The sequence below is a fragment of the Halichoerus grypus genome, chromosome 10 (genome assembly GCF_964656455.1).
Source record: "Halichoerus grypus chromosome 10, mHalGry1.hap1.1, whole genome shotgun sequence".
Lineage (NCBI taxonomy): Eukaryota > Metazoa > Chordata > Mammalia > Carnivora > Phocidae > Halichoerus > Halichoerus grypus.
Window position 1 is genome coordinate 25,260,109 of NC_135721.1, and position 20,503 is coordinate 25,280,611.

A 20,503-nucleotide genomic window follows, 5' to 3' on the forward strand; every position below is an offset into this window, starting at 1 on the left:
ATCAGTAGCCACAATTTTGGGAGGGGTAAATTCTGCATACCAGGCCAACAAAGTTACTCAAAAAAAAAAAAAAAAAAGTGAATGAAGAACGAATGAAACAACCGCCACCACCACCACCACCTGTAGAAAATTTTAATAAAACCAGAATCAAGTTGCTATAATACATGATTTTAAGAGTCCAGTTTTAAGAAAAAATTACGAGCCACAAATACAAGAAAGTGTAACACATTCTCAGGGGAAAAAGAAAAAAAAAAGTAGCCATTAGAAGCTGTATCCACATGGGACCAGATTTAGCAAAGACTTCAAAATAATTATTATATGTTCAAAAAAATCAAGGAAACTATGCTTTAAAAAGTTAAAATATGGCAATGACTAAATAAGTAGTAAATATCAACAAAGAAATGCAAGCTATTAAAAAGAACTAAATGGAAATTTTAGAGTTGAAAAGTATAGCAAATGAAATTAAAAATTTACTAGATGGTCTGAAAATATTACATAAAGAAGCTGTGAAATTAAAGATAAAATAAATCATCCAATCTGTAGAGAGAAAAAAAAAAGATTTGAAGAAAAAAGAACAGAGCACTGGAGACTTGTAGACAACATCAAACATACCAGGATGCATACAACAGGAGTCCCAAAAAGAGGTACAGTAAAACTAGCAGAAGAAATAATGGCTGAAAACTTTCCAAATTTCATGAAAAACATTAATCTACAGTTCCAAGAGACTCAACAACCCAAAGTAGAATAAGCACAAAGAGATACCCATCTAGATACACTATAATAAAACTGATGAAAGTCAAAGACATGGAGAAAATCTTAAAAGCAGCAAAAGGAAAATGACTCATTACTTACAGGATAGTGTTTTCAATAAATGGTACTGGAATAACTGAACAACCATATAAAAAAAAAAAAAAGGTGAACTTAGATCTTTACCTTATACCACACACAAGAATTAACTCAAATTGGGTAATAGACATATCTATAAGAGCTAAAATAACAACACTTCTGGAACAGGGGTCAGCAACAATCTTTTTAAAGGGTCCACAAAGTAAATAATAAATATTTTCGGTTTTGGGTGCCATACAATCTCCATAACTACTCAACTGTCACTGTAAAGAGAAAGCAGCCACAGGTGATATGTAAATGAGTGGGTGTGGATGGCTATGTTCCAATAAAACATTTACAATAACAAGTTGTGGGCCAGATGTGGTCTGCAGAGGGTAGTTTGCTGATTCCTGTTCAAGAAGAGAAAATCTCTGTTACCCTGAATTAAACAAAGATTTCTTAAATACACCAAAAGCTAAATCCACACAAGAAAAAAATGATAAAATGAATTCATCAAAAACTTTTGCTCTTCAACAAAGCAAAATAACCTGTATCTAGAATACGTCAAATCTCCTACAACTCAGTAAAAAGACAAATTATCAAATTTAAACTAGGGCAAAATATATGAACAGATATTACACAAGAGAAGACATACAAATGACTAATAACAACACTGAAAAGTTGCTCAACATCATGAGTCACTGGAAAGATGCAAATTAACACCAAATGAGGTTACACTATACATCGATCAGAATGGTTATAATCAAAAAGACTGACAATAACAGGTATTGGCCAGAATAGAGAGAAACTAGAACCCTCACGCATTGCTGCTGGAATATAAAATGGTGCCATCACTTTAGAAAATAGTTTGGCAGTTTCTGAAAGAGTTAAAACATAGATTTATAGGACCCAGCCACATCATTCCTAAGTATCTATTCAAGAGAAATGAAAACATATGTTCACAAAAAGACTTGTAGAAGAATCTTTATAACATTATTCCTACTAGCCAAAAATGGAAGTGACCTAAATGTCCATCAACTGGTGAATGGATAAACAAAATATGGTATATTCACATAATGTAATAACTTTGGCAATAAAAAGGAATGAACTATTGATATATACTACAACATGGATGAACCTCAAAAACAGTATGCTAAGGGAAAAGGATAGATAGATACAAAAGACATTTCATATGATTCCATTCATATGAAATTTCCAGAAAATACAAATCTACAGAGACAGAAATCAGATAAATGGTTGCTTAAGAATCAGAGTCAGAGGGGCACCTGGGTGGCTCAGTCGATTAAGCGTCTGCCTTCGGCTAAGGTCATGATCCCAGGGTCCTGGAATGGAGCCCCGCGTCAGGCTCCCTGCTCAGCAGGGAGTCTGCATCCCCCTCTCCATCTGCCTCTCCCCCAGATCATGCTCTCTCTTTCTCCCAAATAAATAAATAAAATCTTAAAAAAAAAAAAAATTGAGAGTCAGAGCCGGAACTGCCCTCAAATGCACACAAGGTTTCTTTTTTGTGTAATGAAAATATTCTCAAACTAGATTATGAGAATGATTGCACAACTCTATAAATTTAACTAAGAATCATTGAGTTGTACTCTTATGTGAGTGAATTTTATAGGATGTAAATCATATTTCAATAGAGCTGCTAAAAGAAAAAAAAAAAGAAAACCCACCTTTGCCCCCTGCAAACTGTGCTACCTGCAGCAGGTTACCTAGAACCACCCTAAGCCTCAACTGGTCATTAGTAGAAATAGAGTTAATAATACTTACCTTGCTTACAAGGCTCTTATGAGCACTTCAGTAATGGAGAGGAAAGTTTTATCTCTTCTTTTTCTGTCCTATACTTTAAACCATACCGCAGAAAATTAATATATCCAAGATGTGTAACAGACTAAAAAGAACTGAAATCCCAGAACCATGAGAGGAACACTCCCTTTGAAAACAAATATTACTATATCACCAATACTCTTGAAGGCACAGTGCATTAAAAATCTACATTCTAGTATCTGAGGACCTTGACTGAGGCCACAATCAGAAAGGAAAAGTAAAATTTTAAGATCTAATACAAACACAAGATATAAGAAGCATTAGAACGGCATTTAATTGAGTCAGAAACTTATGGCAGCCTCGAATTGGAAAAAGAGGAATGGGAATCTTGCAGGAGAATTAACCTAGCAGGTCTGTTGCAGCAATTTTTAGAAGGGGCTGCTTGTAAAGACTAGCCCTTGGCTCTTACATTGTTCCTTCCTTACGTTGATTAAGGCTGTTTTACCCACTTGGGACACCGTACCAGTTAACCTGGATTGTAAACAAAATGATAATGGCAAACACCCACTTTCCTTCTGAGAGTCTAGAATTTCAGTAGCTGGGGCTATTTAGGCAGGCAGAGAGTCCCTACATGATCAGCCCCCAATCAAAATCCTGGATTTTGAATCTTAAAGCAGGCTTCCCTGGCCAGAAAAATTGCACATGTGTTACACTGGTGGAGGAAGCACATTCTATTCAGCCCATCCTATGAGAGAGAGAATGTCGGAAGCCTCCACCTGGATCCCTCCAGATTCTGCCTGGTGTGTCCTTTTCCCTTGCCGGTCCTCTTGTGTATCCTATCTTTTCCAATAAACCATAATCATGAATAAACTGTGAGTCCTTCTAATGAACCTTCAAATGTAAGGCTGGTGGTGGAACCCTTGAAACAGGTGTTAAAGGCAAAGTGGCATAAAGGAATCATAACTGCAGAGTTTTAGGGGAGCCTTATAAAAAATAATTTCTCATCTTTTCTTTCTGATCAAATTCACCTTCAGACCACAGAGACATGCATATAGACTTTGTACAGAATACTTTCACTCACTATAAGAAAGAACAAACTAAAAAGATCCAGAAAACATCAGGCAGAACCAAAGAACTGGGGAAGGAGGAAGAGAGAGGGAAAACAGGGAGGCAAGCTAGCTATCAATGACAACTCAGATTAAGATATAAGTCATTATATGGGCGCCTGGGTGGCTCCGTCATTAAGTGTCTGCCTTTGGCTCAGGTCATGATCCCAGGGTCCTGGGATCGAGTCCCACATCGGGCTCCCTGCTTGGCAGGAGGCCTGCTTCTCCCTCTCCCACTCCCCCTGCTTCTGTTCCCTCTCTCGCTATCTCTCTGCTGAAAAATAAATAAAATCTAAAAATAAATAAATAAATAAATAAAATCTTTAAAAAATATTTAAGTCATTATAAGTCTTTGCTGTTTCATCAGTTAAGTGAATCTAATCAGATTACCAAAATGAACTTCAAAGGTCAGGTATCTTTCTTAATTTCCATTTGAGTAAGAATACTGAGAAAAAAGGTTTACACAAGGGCAGGCATATTTCAGCTACTACTCAACCACCTGAAGCAAAATAATCTTATCACAAATTGGTTAAGCTTGCTGTCAAAATTATGAATTCCCATATTTTATTAAGAACAAGTCAACATTTCCATGCCCTATATTCCCTTAAACTTATACCTATTTCTGGCTTTACCATCTCTGATAATGGCACATTATTAGGCCTTTCACTCCTGCATGCTCTTAAAACCATGTTACTCCCCCAGACAGAAACATTGACCAAGTTCTGCAGATTCTAACCTTCCAGTGTCTCCCACCATCTGCTCGGTTAGCTAACCCATCTGCCACTGCCTTAGTTCAAAGCCCCATGATCTCTTTACTAAACTACTTCTAACAACCCTTTCCAACTCTAATCCATCCTGCACTGTACCATCACACCGTCAAGGAGTAGTATTTGGGACACCTGGCTGGCTTAGTCGGTAGAGCATGCGACTCTTGATCTCAGGGTCGTGAGTTCAAGCCCCACACTGGACATGGAACCTACTTAAAAGAAAAGAAAAAAAGAGTAATATGCTTATGATTTCAAGTTCTAACCATGTCCTTCCTTTGACGAGGAACTTTTACTAGCTCTATACCAATCACAGAATAAAATACAAATATCTTACAATGACATTCAATGACCTCTATAAAATGGTCCCAACCTACTGTTCCAACTTCCAAATCCTGCCTCTCTTACTCTGTGTTTCTACAGGTCACCTACCCAAATGCCTCCAGCTCCAGGTTAGTATTATACCTGCATTAAAAGTTGGATAAGGTATAAGATAACAGGAAGTGGTAGGACTAATATCCAATTAAAAATATTCATATATAAAGAAAACTTTTTCTAACTATACAGGCCAAACAAAAAACATCTACAGACGTACCTCAGTTACTAGGCAAGCCTTTTCGCAACTTCCTTAAGCTAAGGTAAATAGCTTTCCGTTCTTAAGCCCCAGGTTTTCCTACTCCTATACTTTCTATTTACAGAACTCCCTTTCCCACAGAAACCTGCCCCACTTTGTGAAAATTACAGCCATCTTCAAAGTCCACTCAAATGCTATCTATGCCAGGAAGCCACTTATATGCTCCCCTAAGTTTATCTCTCTGCTCCCACATCCCCTTTTTGGGATCCCATAGACTCTTCAACTGCACTTAATACATTTTGGAATTATATTACATCTAATTATATACATTTCTTATCTTTCTTTTTTTAAGAAAGATTTTATTTATTTATTTGACAGAGAGAGAGAGACAGGGAGAGAGGGAACACAAGCAGTGGGAGCAGGAGAGGGAGAAGCAGGCTCCCCACTGAGCAGGGAGCCCAATGCAGGGCTTGATCCCAGGACCCTGGCAGACGCCCAACAACTGAGCCACCCAGGCACCCCACATTTCTTATCTTTCTTACCAGGCTATATGCTGAGGAAATACACAATGTTTGCTTATTTTTCTATTCCCCATCATTCCTTGCACACAGGTTAGTACAGTTAAGTAGCTCTGTAACATCTGAAAAATGCATATTAACCAAAATTTTTAAAACTTGACAGGAAATGTCTTAAACCACCTGCTCAGCAGAAAGCCTGCTTCTCCCTCTCCCACTCCCCCTGCTTGTGTTCCCTCTCTCGCTGTGTCTCTGTCAGGTAAATAAAAAAAATCTTTAAAAAAAAAAAAAAAACTTAAGGGAGGAGAATTGCCATTAGGGGGACAAAATGAGTTTTGTTTGCTAGCCTACCTAATTATTCCCCATATATAATAAAATACATTATTTGTGACTTAAAGAAACATCATAAAAGAAGTCTCTAGTATGTTCTTGAGGTGGTGGTAAAGAATTCCTTTTTCAACCCAAAATAGCAAGTACTAGAGAATAAAATCAGAGCTATAAACTAGTAAAAAGTTCTTCAGAGAGAGGAAAAATGATATAGGTCAGAAACTCAGATCTACTTTAAGAAAGAAAGCACATTAGAGAAGAAATAAAGATAAAATAACATCTTTAGTTTATTTCATTTGATTTTTCTTATTCTTAATTAATCCAAGAGACAACAATTTCTTCAAAAACTAAGAGTAACAACGCGTTGTAATCATAGCTTATGAATGACTGCAGTGTTACCAGGAACAGGAAGGACAAACTGGAAACACCGCAAGGTACTTGCATACCTGTGAAGCAGTACAGTGGTATTTTAAAGTGCACTTGGATTAGTTGCAAATGCATGTTGTAAACCTTACAGCAACCACTAAAAAAGGTTTTTAAAAAAAGTACTATAATTGATATGCTGAGAGGAAAAAAATGGAATCATTAAAATGCTCAATTAAAACCACAGAAGGCAGAATAACAGAAAACAAAAAAGAAATAAAGAACACGGGCAATAAGTACAAAGCAGTAACAAATATGACAGATATTAATCCAACTATATCAATAATCCTTTAATAGGTGAATGGATAAACTGTGAACATCTATAAAATAGAATATTCTTCAGCAATAAAGAGAAATAAGCTATCAAGCCAAAAAAAGATATGGAGGAATATTGAAAGTATATTATTAAGTTAAAGAAGCCAACCTGAAAAGGCTGCATACTGTACGATTCCAATTATATGACATTCCAGAAACTATATGACTATATACTATGGAGATAGTAAAAAGGTAAATGGTTACCAGGGGATGGTTAGGGGCAATGAAAGGGGAGAGGATGAACAGGAAGAGTACAGGGGATTTTTAGGACAGTGAAATGATTCTGTATGGTACTATAATGGTAGATAACAAGGACTTCCGGCATTTGATAAAACCCATAAATTATGTAACACAAAAAAGGAACCCTAATCAAACTATGGACCTAGTTATTAATAATGTATCAATATTTCTTCATCAACTGTAACAAATGTACCATACTAATGCAAGATATTAAGAACAGGAAAAACTGTTCAGTTAATAGTACTTAATACCATACAAAGCCATAGTAGTGTTCTCACTCAGGGAACTCAAACATATAATCAATATGGATAAACACAAGAATTACAAGACTGCAGCTTAACAATCTGGGTAAACTGGGTAAAATCAAGTTGCTGTTTTTTAATAATAGTCTAAGTACTCCAAGAGTTATCAAATCCTAACCACACTGAATTTGTAAGATTGGCTAGAACCTAAAGCAGAAGATGGAACATATTTAAATACACTGTACTGTACTTTCAAGTTGTCTATGTTCCAAAATATTAGCAGTAACAGAAAGTATTAAATGGCTAAGAAGAAAATGATGATACTTTCATAGTGAACATGAATGGTTTTATAGTGCCATATCTCTCAATGAAACATTTTCAAAGTTACTAAAGCATCCTATGTACTCTGCACATTTTTCTGAACAAAAATAGTGAAGTTGACGAAAAGGAACTGTTTTATATCTGGACTGTGATGAATATATACAACTCTGAATTTGTCAATACTCATAGAATTCTATGCCTTAAAGAGTACATTTTACTGCATATAAATTACCCAAAACAATTACTTAAAATTTTAAACTGTAACAAACAGTAAATGGGAATGATACAGAGAGAGGAATATGTGGGGGGATGTTAAAGGTAATGAACAAGAAAAAAGAAGGGCTGGGATCCAATGCTATTAATCTTCAGAGTTAACTAGTTTTTTTTTTTTCAAGATAGATGGTTTCTATATATCCTAACTTAACTCTCTCAATACAATTATAAGCGATGTAAAAATTATTATGCATTTCAATAATAAAGATAATATATGGAAAAAAGGATCGGAATAAAGTATGTAAGATATGATCTCTTGTTTACATGTTTTAATTTACACAAATAAGTATTTGTACATATAAATCTTATATAGATAATATAAACATACAAGCACATATATGTTAGTATATACATAACAATGTTTACTCTCAAATGAACACTGTTGAGGGGAAGTAGGGAGGCTTTAATTCTTCATTTTATGCTTCTTGATGCTGTTGACACTTCAAACCATGTACAGTCCTGTACAAGTATTTTTTTAATGTCAATAGGGTTAACTAAGCAAGGAGATTATGGGTCATTTTATGTTTTCTCCCTTATACTACTCATTATTTCTTTTAAAAGTTCTAATGAATATTATTCTTTAAATCTGTTTAAGATAACACACAGAATTATAAATAATACCTTAGGTATTTAATTTAAAAAATCTGTAATGACTATAGTGAAAAAAATGAAAGAAAAGTTAGAAAATTAAATGGTCGAATGATTAAAGCATTATACAGACATATTCTAGAAAGTTCTACGTATACTCAATAAAAAGAAGTAAAAATGACATGGAAATATGTCTATAATATGAAACTCAGTTAGTAAGAACATTTGACCTCATTTTGGGAAAAAATTTAATATTTAATAATGGGAAGATCATTATTAATTCATTCAACAGTTAATTACGGGAATCCTTTTGTGTACCAGGTCCTGAGCTGGGCACAGAAAGTACAGTAAAAACAAGCTGTCCTCAGGCAGGGAGCAGGTAGGGGACTACCAAGGAAGGGGGACATATGCAGGCAATCACCAAAAGAGCTATTTAATTACAGTGGTAGTATGGTAAGCTATCTTCAAGTATAATCCCTGAAAATTCCTCCCACTCCTGAATGCCCATGTCACCCCTCCCATCAAAAGTAGAATCTCTTTCTCCCTCCCCTTGAACCTAGCCTTGCAACTTACAGTGAGGAGAATGAGGCCTAAGTAACACTGTGCCAGTTCCAAACCCAGATATTAAGATGCCTGAAAATTTCTAGTTTTGCTTTCTTGCTGCCCTCAACTGCCATGTACCTCATGATAGTCCACGCCTATCTGAGGAGAGGGATACCATATGAAGAGACAGGCCCTGAAGGATAAGTGACAACAGGTGAGATGGAGAGCACCGAGACGAGAACAAAGGTGCTTCAGTAGACAACCAGCATCGCAGCCCCAGACAAGAAGTGAGGGTGCCCTAGAGCCTTCAGCCTAAGTCAGCTTGCTTCAACTGGCAGCAGATGGAACACAGACCCGTTGTCACCACTCACCCCTGACCAAACTTCTAGTTCACAGAGTCATAAGCAAAAAACATAGGCACTTTGAGGTAATTTGTTATGCTACAAATTACGTGAGATAAAAAGTGTTGCTTGGAAAGGGTACTACTGGAACAGAAACCTAAAACACTGGCTTTGAGGACACTGAGGCAGGCAGAAGCTGGAAGGGCGAGGAGGAGACAGGGAACTGCCAGAGCAGTAAGGAAATGGCCACACAAGGCCAGAAGAAAAGGGGCCCATATTATATATGGGCAGAACAATCAGCAGAATGATCACAGGTATAATAACTTGGGACATTAAAAATATACTTAGTGAACCTATTATAGATCTAGCTAGGATTTCCAGGCAAAATATTCAAAGTGTCACTGGCTACTTTGTAGCCAAGTATGAGAAGGTAAAAAAAGAAAAACATGAGCTTTAAGGAATTACAAGCAGAATTTAAAGGAAATATTTCTAAACAAGAGTTGCTTGGTTGGAAAATAGCTGTTTCTCGTCACTAGCCTCTACAGATAGCAAAAGACCGTCAAAGAAACAACATGAAGACAAAGATCAAATCCAGAGTACTGCCAATAAATCATGGGCTCACAATCATCAAATCAAAAATTCATCTGTAAAATCCTTTATTAAGACCACAGAAAGACTTAATAAGATTGGGCTTACATTCTCTCTTAGGTAGGCAAAAGGGCTTCTAAGAACCTTACAGGACCCTATATTGGGATCCAAAGTAGAGAGAGTCCTCTCACTCACTGAACTGTGGGTGTGACTATTGCCTAATGGAATGCACTTATAATCTGATATACAGAAAACCCACAATGTTTAATGGAGTTCTACCAGTTTAGACTAAAATAAACACTGTTCCAAATGAAAAGAGGCTTTTAAGTTTTCAAACTGTCACGTACATGAAGCAGACAGAAATGAATACTCAGGTGTAAACAAGGCCCATTTCATGGAGAAGTAAAAATGAGTCAGCGAGTAGAGCCAAGAGCCCAAAAGACCAAGCCCCAAGAGCTCGGAAAAGTAAGGAATTATGAAGCCACTACTACAAGTCAGAACAAGCCCTAATCAAAGAACATTCTCTGTTCCCTGACTAGATTTCAGAATTGCTTTGGATCACAGGCTGCTATATGCCTCCCATTCTTTCACTCTCCACAGCGAGTATCTATTGTGTGGTTAAGAATTCCTGTCTCAGGGCGCCTGGGTGGCTCAGGTGGTTAAGCCGTCTGCCTTCAGCTCAGGTCATGATCCCAGGGTCCTGGGATCGAGCTCCTTGTCAGGCTCCCTGCTCAGTGGAGAGCCTGCTTCTCCCTCTGCTGCTCCCTCTGCCACTCCCCCAGCCTGTGCTCGACCACTGTCAAATAAATAAATAAAATCTTTAAAAACAATTTTTTTTAAATTCCTGTCTCAAAATTGTATATGGAGTGAATGGCAGGTGGGGTAAAACTTGTCTTCTTAGTTCACACGTATCCAAATCAAGAGGAGCTATATCCAGAAAGCCTCATCCACATCATGACCTAATGCAGATCATAAGGTAATGGACTTTGAACCTGAGGTCCTAACTGAATGAGATTTCTGGGCATCTTAGGAGGACTGAGTACTGCATGGTGGAGAGACACTGAATTGTCCATCAGAAGAACTGTGACATAGTCCATCTGCAAAGATGGCTACCAACAATTCTTCCTATTCCTGAATATACACATGCTACTCCTCCCATCAAGAAGTGGAATCTAATTCGCCTTCCCTTAAACCTTGGCTAATACTGTGTTCTGCTTTTAAAAAGAGAATGTGATAAAAATGATGCTGTGTAGTTTCAGGCCGAGGCCTTAAGAGACAGAGAACTTTTGTTTTTGTTCTCTGGTTACCCGAAATCACCATGTAAAGAAAAGCAGGCTATCCTTCTAGAGAGAAGCCAAGAAGAGAGAAAAGCCCTGGTTGATGAACAAATAGACCATCTAGAGAAGAAATGAGGTGTCTCAACTAAAAGCTAACACCAAGGCCATCTTGGATCCATTAGCCTCATTCAACTTACTTCAGTCAACATCTCATGGACCAAAGCAAGGTGTCCCCTGCCCAAACTCCTGACCTAAAATTTGTGAGCAATAATTTTTAGAGTAATGGTTGTGATTTTAAACCACTAAGTTTTGGAGCAATCTCTCACACAGTAATGGATAACTAATACAGGTAGTGAGTGCAGCGAAGACCACAAAGGAAAAGTACTGGGTACTTTCTAAAAGTCAGTATTAGAGATGCAAATGTAATCTGGGAGAGAGGGAAGGTCTGTTGAGAAGTGATATATTTAATAGTGGTTATTTAACACTATTTAATAGAGGGGGAATTATGAACAGGAATTTTGGTTGATTTTAAGTTACTATTTTCCTAAATTTTCAACATTACACGTTTTACTTTTGAAATAACAACAAAAATATTATTTTGTTAAAACTTCCTTAAGGATATTGTTGGCTTTCTTAAATCTAAAATATATTTTCTCATGACAAAATATGCAAATATTTCAAGAAATAACAAAAGTTTTGGGGCGCCTGGGTGGCTCAGTCGTTAAGCGTCTGCCTTCGGCTCAGGTCATGATCCCAGGGTCCTGGGATCGAGTCCCACATCGGGCTCCCTGCTCGGCAGGAAGCCTGCTTCTCCCTCTCCCACTCCCCCTGCTTGTGTTCCTGCTCTCGTTATCTCTCACTCTGTCAAATAAATAAATAAATAAATCTTTAAAAAAAAAAAAAAAGAAATAACAAAAGTTTTATATTATTCTATGTAATTGAAGAATGGAATGTCCTGATTATACAAGCATTCCAGGAAATAAACAGCATATATTGGTTTAACAATTTCTGAAGGATTAGAATGTGGTAAAACACAATTAACCTAAAATTATACTGCTTATAATTTAATATCACACTGATATTTTGGAAACGTCTTCAGGTTTACACGATGCATCACAGTTACCATTGTGAATAGATGTGGAATGAGAGAAGTTAAATAACTCTCTCATAACAGAATTAGGAGTAGAAATGATCCAAAAAGAGTGCCATAATAGACTAAAACCAACAAGGAAAAATTAAACAGTAGTAACTAAGGGTTAAAAAGAAACCACAAAAGTACAAGAGAGAAAATAATCCAACTTAACTGTAGGAAAAAGCCTTGGGCTTTAGCTGGCCACAAATCTATTAGCCAATAGCAAGTAAGCCATATCAACATGAAAAATGTCAATGTGATCTTGGACTTCATTAATACACTTAATTAACAAATATTTACTGTAAACCTATATAATACACCATGTATTTTACTAAGAGAATATAATGACAAGATCCAGGGAAGGAATAATCTCACCATATTTAGAACTAGTCAAACTATATATGGAGTCCATGTAAAGGAAATGGATGAAAAAATTAGGAGCACCTGGGTGGCTCAGTCATTAAGCATCTGCCTTTGGCTCAGGTCATGATCCCGGGGTCCTGGGATCAAGTCCCGCATCGGGCTCCTCACTCTGCTGGAAGCCTGCTTCTCCCTCTCCCACTCCCCCTGCTTGTGTTCCCTCTCTCACTGTATCTATCTCTGTCAAATGAATAAATAAAATCTTTAAAAGAAAAAATTAGACATATGTGACCTACAAAAGGAAGACTTTCTAATTTGAATACTGCCCTAAAAGAAAGCTCTTTAAAAAATTCATTTTACAAAATAAATTAATGACTACTATGAAATGGGCATTGTGCTAGGCAGTGGGATACAAGTGGAGAATAAAATAGGTATTGTCCCTGTCCTCATCCTACTTAATAGTCGTATGAGCATCCTACCACTGGAAGACCTTTAGCAAGTACCAAACAATAATCTGCCAAGCATATCATAAAAAATATTCAGGTACTTTGCATAAGGATGAAATAAATGAGCTCCAATGTTACTTCCAAATCTAAAATTTTATGATTACTTACTTATAGCATAAAAGAATGTTATTCTGAGATAAATGTCTAATGAATAAAAGGCAGACACACACACACACCCCACTCACATACACACAGAGGTTTTTAAAACATTATCACCTAATAAAAAACCATGTCAATTCACATGTTCAGCCTTTATAGGCAAACTACTCAAAACCAACTTCAATCCACATTAGAAACACCCAATCTCAAATTTTTACATCATTTCAAATAGTAAAATTTTTTAGAAGATTTTTTTATTTTTAAGTAATCTCTACACCCAATGTAGGGCTCAAAATCACAACACTGAGATTGAGAGTTGCAGGCTCCACTGACTGAGCCAGCCATCCCTCAAATAACAAAAATTGTTTTTAAATCTCTTTATCCTAATGATTATTTTACCCAGTGAAAATAATTCCAAAGAAATTAATACTTATGATTTCTCTGGGATTTCTTATATTAATCAATATACCTTTCCATGGCTTTAGCTGTATAAGGCAAATGCATTTCAATACTGTGTTCATCTTCATCTGTCTGCAGAGACATGCGTTCAAACATTCCTGTCTTCCATAGTTCTCCGTAAACTAAAGAGATTTCAAAATATAGTAAAACAGATATATTAATGTATATCCTTATTCTGTGAGACTCCATTCAGTAACAAAAACTATATGCTTTGGCAAGAGATAGAAGTACCACATAATATTTTCCTTCATTTTTATCTTTAAAAAAGAAGAAAAAACTAGCTCTTTACATACCAAACAAAGCACTAATACATGTGATGACTACTCAGCATTTTCGTATGTTACACAGTTATATAAAAATAATCATTTAAAATGTTCATCAGTTCTTTTTATTACATCTAATCACCTCTGGGGCTAAGCTTTTTCTTGACTTAAGCAGCACATGCCAACAAGAACACAGTTGATTAGAACTCCTAGTAAAACATGGCAAAGCCACTGCTCTACCTACTTGTGAGGTTAATGATACAGTTTTTAAGTTTTGTTTTGTTTTATAACAAAATCTATGGGATTATTATTTCCCATCTCAGATGTCTGCCATACAAAGAACAGAAAATTCCTATTAAGCATGCTATTTCCCTCAAAATTAAAAATTAAGCTTCTGGGACAGACCAGGACATAAATTCACCATAGTATCATGCCATAAATAATTCTAAAATGATCTAGTAATTCAGACCCTTCTGATGAATTACACTTAAAAATTGATATAATAAGAAAAAGATGAAATTTAATATGTAAAAAAAGTGATATAAGAATATTTTTGTTTTATCATAAAACAGAACCAACATTTTTATAACTACATTCTTAAATGGGCTTACCAATATCAAAGAAACAAACAAATGATGGCATGACATTTTTCTGCAAAATCATACCTGATTAAATATCATCCATTCCTTTATTAGGCAGCTATCTAAAACCAAAATTTTCTGAATGCCCCAACAAGGTTTTAAAAATAAAGTGTGTTCCCTAAAAGCATCACAGGGAGTAATAAAGCTAGTTATACTCCAGTTTCATTAGTAAAAATTATTCTAACAATAAATTACTAATACTCAGTAATCATTAAAACCCCATTTATGAAAAATTAGGCCTAAAAAATAAGGAAAAAGAGGTGATTGTCTATTTTGCAAATGGCTTCTTTCATCCTACAGAAGAATTTGTTCCAAGATTTCTTGAAACAATAAGCACCCAACATACTTAAAATATAAAGTGATGAACTGGGAGAATACAAAGCAAGCTCATGAAGATGGCTTTTGGGAAAGCAAACGGAGTTAAGGGGAAAATTCTGAGTCAATTGTGGATGGTAAATACAAGAATATTTGTTTCACTATTCTCTCTACTGTTCTATATTTTTAAAATTATGCTCCCCACTCCTCCAAAAATACTATTATAGAATCAAAAGATTTTAATTTACACATTCAATGTATAAAATGAGACACAACTAAATAAAAGGTGTGATTTCTAGAATCCTACGGAAAATATATATCAAAATAAGAGACATGTTTTAAAAATAAAACACACAAGATTTATGAAGCACCTTTGTTTCAGTGTTTCACTTTTGTTGCCCCCATAAAAATCATTTGAGAAGAAATAAAGGCATTATCATCATGACCTATTTACAATGAGGAAAGTAATATACATAGAGTCAGACTAACATGCCCAGAATCTTTCTTCAAGTTGTTGTGGGTACTAATTTCTTGTCTCATGGTACAGTGAGTACAAGACACTTCCCTGAATACACATATAATATGAACAGGCTGGAGACTAGTGGATCTGACAGATTTTTGTGGCTGGCAAAAAAAACTCTAGTTGTCTTTTAGGCATACAGAAGATCTTCTTTCTTTGTTTTTGCTTTTTGCAAGTAAGTTGAAATCAATTTTATCTTTAAAACTGAGATTTTACTTATAATATTCATATTTTTTATTTTTTTAATTAACTTATTTTAAAAAAATCTTTAGCTGTTTAAAAGCTATAAGATTTCTATATACTTACTCTTTTGGTCAATACGAAGGTCATACAGAGGTGTCCTATATATATCCACACTGGAAAGTGCACATCGAGAGAGGGGCACATGATGAGAAGGCCCAAGGATGAAAATTCTCCGGCTAGGAGATATACAACAAAAAGCACAGAACAATTGTACTTCTACACAAACCTTATTAAATAAAAGGGAAAAAAATAAGTAATTTTTAAAAATCACATGTGGCACCATTTTCTTTCTTGACTGATTTCATTACCTACTATTATGAGCTAAACTACATACCCCTAAAATTTATGTTGAAGTTCCACCCCAGTACCTCAGAATGTAACCATATTAGGAGATAAGGTATTAAAACAGATCATTAAGTAAAAATGAGGCTATTCGGATAAGGCCTGAATCCAATGACTGGTGTTCTTATAAGAAGAGGAAGAGATATCAGGGACACACATGCACAGAGAAGTGACCATGTGAAGAGGCATCAAGAAGACAGCCATCTGCAAGCCAAGAAGAAAGGCTTCAGGAGACCAACCCTACCAGCACCCTCATCTTGGACTTCCAGCCTCCAGACTGAGAGAACATAAATTTCTGTTTTCAGCCACCTACTTCATGATAGTTTACTATGGCAGTGCTTGCAAACTAATATACCCACAACTGATATGCTCCTCAGTTAATTAAGTTCAATTCCTTATCTTTGTCTTTTTGTTGGACCATTTAAAGAAAAAAAAAAAACATTTTCAACACCTGGGCATACTAGTTACTGATTTAATGACCTACAGTAAATCAACTGCTATGCTTAAAATCATCTCTGCATTCATAATGCCTAGGATACAGAAGGTTTTCAATAGCTATATTCATTGAATTTAAACATTTCAGCTATAAATAAAATCTCAATATTCTAACACATTCTAAACTTGCCTCATAAGATCTATCAACTTTAATAAACTTTAATAAACTTTATAAAACTTTAATAAACTTTAATAAAAATACATGATAGTATAATTTCTAAAACTCCCTACAAAATATCATTACAAAGAGCCATTCTGATAAAGCTATTTCCACATTTCTACCATAGCAGAAAAAAAAGGAATCTTGTTGAGAAAAATTCTGTATAATAAGCTTTCCCTGTTCCCATTCAAGTAGATAGAAGTCATTCTCAAAAACAAAGAAACTTGATTATGTGTTATTTGCACTGTAGCTAAAGAAAAGAAGTGGGCTAAACTATAGCTTAAATCTTTACAATCCCTCTATCTTGACATCAAGAGTAAAATTAACTTCCCCTCATTTTATCTCAAACATCACTACAATCTAAATTCCAAAACTATCCATTTTCTCTGTTCTCCCAGATTCAAATGAACGAAACCCACCCCCAACACACACATACAAATTTACTTTTGAAAAACCAAAACTAGGAGAAAGAAGGGAATAGATGATAAGCTATGTACCTAGAAAAAATTAATTATACTCATTGCTCAATTAATGGACAAAGACTGAGACATGAGCTAGTTCTTTCATATCAAAAACTTGCAAGCCAAGGAATGTGCTTAGGCAATATATTTATTTTCATAAAATTCAATCACAGTTATGAAAATTAACTTATTGTCTGCTATATGTTACTTGCTGTGGTGGGGGGAGGGACGGTAAGGAAGATGTAGATAAGGAAAACAGAGATTCTCAGTTTAGAGTCCCAAAATTTCCTCAAGATGTCACAGATAGCAAACATAAGACTTCATCCACAGGCCACTTCTAGTCTTTTCATCCCCTTCCTCCACTGCCAATACTCCCTTCTTATCATCACCACTATTAGCAAAGTCAATAGCCACTTCCAAAAAAAAAAAAAAGATCACATCAAATTTAGACTCCTAAATGAACAAAAGTGGTAACCATTATGCTCTCCTATCTTAACAGTACATAAACATCATCACAAGTTTTTAAATTAAAGGGACATAGATCATGGTTGAGTGTTTAGGTGACTTGCCTAAGGACAAGTATTACATGAACCAAGAATCAAGTATGAAAAAGAAGGCATTTTCATGATTGAGGAATGCATTTCTATGACAAGACAGAGGAATAGAATATTTAAAATCAGAACGCTCTTAGGAAATCTAGCATATATAACTAAAATATGAAATGACTTTTAAAATATCAATTTAAACTCAAGACACAGATACATTTCTAGGTAAGTGTAACAAGGTTCTAATAGTGACCAAAATACAAGCACTACTCCAGAAATAAACACTGAAGGTCACCTTGGAAAGCCTAATTGTCCCCTGCAATATCAGACTATTTACTTTGTTGGCCTTTTTTGCCAGACCCAACCTAGATGAAAAGATAAGACTGGTGGAGAAAAGAGCTCCCACCGCCTGAATTAGACAATTGTGTACTCCAGTCTAACAGAAACTCACTCATATGCAACACAGGGAAAAAGAGGTTTAGGTCACATCAATATGAAATCCTTATAAGTGATAAACCCAAAAATAAACCAAAAAATAGGCTAGACATCATTGAAAAGAAGGGGGAAGGGACGCCTGGGTGGCTCAGTCGGTTGAGCGGCTGCCTTCGGCTCAGGTCATGATCCCTGGGTCCTGGGATCGAGTCCCACATCGGGCTCCTTGCTCGGCGGGGAGCCTGCTTCTCCCTCTGCCTGCCTCTCCCCCTGCTTGTGTTCTGTCTCTCTCTGACAAATAAATAAATAAAATCTTTAAAAAAAAAAAAAAAGAAAAGAAGGGGGAAAAAGTGCATATTAGTAATCTAAAAATGGGTCTCTTTGTTAGCTATATGCTAACAAAAAGAAAATTAATAATGTAAATAAAAAATAATGCATTCTCTTTGGGGGGAGGGGCTAGATTGCTAGATCCATAAACACCAAGGCCACAGGAATATTTTGGAGAAAAATGAGTAATATAGGCATGGGAAGCAATGCCGCTTTCTCTCCCTTCAATTAATTGCGAAGTGCTTTGCCTTTAAATTAATAACTGATAAATATTAGCATATCATCACTGTTGTCACACATGTAAAAAAAAAAAAACCCTTAATATAAAAAAAAGTCAAGAGGTATTCTCTTAGAAATAAATGTAGTTTATGTATAATACCTCCAGAGAATTCACATTTGTGTAGTACTTACTATGAGAAGTATAGGGCTGTGCAACCAATAAATAAGTTACCTGAGTATCTGCCCTCATAAATATTCAACTACTTATTTTAAATAATGGAACACAAGTAATTTTTTAAAGATGTTTCCTGGCAAGTAGAGATATCTTAACTAAATTAAATGTCATATGGCCCCAAAGAAGATTCCTTTTGCTCTTTTTTCTACCCTGAAAGGCTTTCTGAAAGATATGAATCAAAATCAAGTTACTATCTAAGTACATCCTGAGTTCCAGGTTTTCAATTAAAGTTTTAGTAATAGCAAAAGACTTTGCAGCAGTAAATACAACAACTTACTTAAATATATCATTTTTTAAATTCCTTAAACAACCAAAGTACTCCTTTTGAAACATAAATCAGATCCCATCACTCCCCTGCTTATCTTTCAATGACTTTTCATAATTAGAGGAGAAAATCTAAACTCCTTAAAACGGGTTCTGAAGTCTCAAATGCCCTGGCCCCGCCCCATCATGCATTACTTCCCCCCACCCCACCACCCCTTAATCACAATAGTTTATGTATACTGGTCTTGCAGTTCCTTTATGACTGGAACACAACTCAGCCTACTTCAAAGCCTTCACAAGTGCTATTGTCCCTTTGGCTTGGCTTAAAAATCATTTCCTCAGAAATGCCTTCCCCGGGGCACCTGGGTGACTCAGTAGGTTAAGCGACTGCCTTTGGCTCAGGTCATGATCCTGGAGTCCCGGGATTGAGTCCCACATCGAGCTCCCTGCTCAGCAGGGAGTCTGTTTCTCCCCCTGACCCTCCACCCTCTCATGCTCTCTGTCTCTCATTCTTTCTCTCTCAAATAAATAAAATCTTAAAAAGAAAAGAAAAGAAAAGAAAAGAAATGCCTTCCCCAACACCCATAATCTAAATCCAATCACCCTGTAACATAGCACTTCTCAAATTGTGAACTGTGGATTCCACAAGACCCTTTCAAAAAGTCCACAAAATCAAAACTATTTTCATAATAATCAGGAATTTATTTGCCTTTTCCACTGTGTTGACATTTGTACTTACGGTACAAAAATGAGGCTGGGTAAACCACTGGCACATTAGAACTGTGATCAAGGTAATGGAATCAAAATGTACTGCTAGTCATGTATTCTTCACCTTCACCCACACCAAGGTTTTTTGGGTATTTTTAGGCCAGTTTCACTTACTTTCATTAAATCTTGAATTCTGAGTACAGTTTTATAAAAATATTCTGTACAACAAAATGTATTAAATTGGTGGTGATAAATGCATAAAGCACTTTTGCTATATACAGAATTATGTCTTGGGGAAAACATTTTTGTGATTATGAGTGTGATCTAAACTAGACTTTTTTTTCTCATGGAACACAATTTTTACTTCAAAAAATGACTGTAGACAAATTACGGCTATTCCAATTTAGGTATCTGGCAGAAATTTTCTAGAAAATGAACAAAATGGGCCTGCCGACTTCGAAGAAAACATTGCCCAAGACATAACTGAAGCTTTTAAGTGAAAATTAGACTTTTGCAAAAGTTCTATCACTGTGAGATGGACAGCTTCCCAATAATTAAAGATATTTCTGATGAAATTTGTGGTGATATTAACAAATGTGATTTTTTGGCACTGTATGATGAAATGTCAACATTCAAAAGATCTGCATAATTCAATTAAGAAATAACTTCTAGGGGCGCCTGGGTGGCTCAGTCGTTAAGCGTCTGCCTTCGGCTCAGGTCATGATCCCGGGGTCCT

At 35.8% G+C, this 20,503-nt stretch overlaps 1 protein-coding gene across 3 annotated transcripts in view; it reads right to left on the bottom strand.

The window, feature by feature from the left end:
• Positions 1-20,503, bottom strand: part of MEMO1 (mediator of cell motility 1) — a 120,730-nt gene that overhangs the window by 23,828 nt on the left and 76,399 nt on the right. For 2 of the 3 annotated variants that reach the window (XM_078056144.1, XM_036119124.2), the window contains 2 exons: positions 15,643-15,755; positions 13,608-13,719 (listed from right to left, as the gene is read on the bottom strand). The exons of the other annotated variant lie outside the window; for it this stretch is intronic. In XM_078056144.1, the coding sequence (XP_077912270.1) occupies positions 13,608-13,719; positions 15,643-15,755 (225 nt within the window). The remainder of the gene's footprint in view (positions 1-13,607; positions 13,720-15,642; positions 15,756-20,503) is intronic. 3 annotated transcript variants of the gene reach the window in all.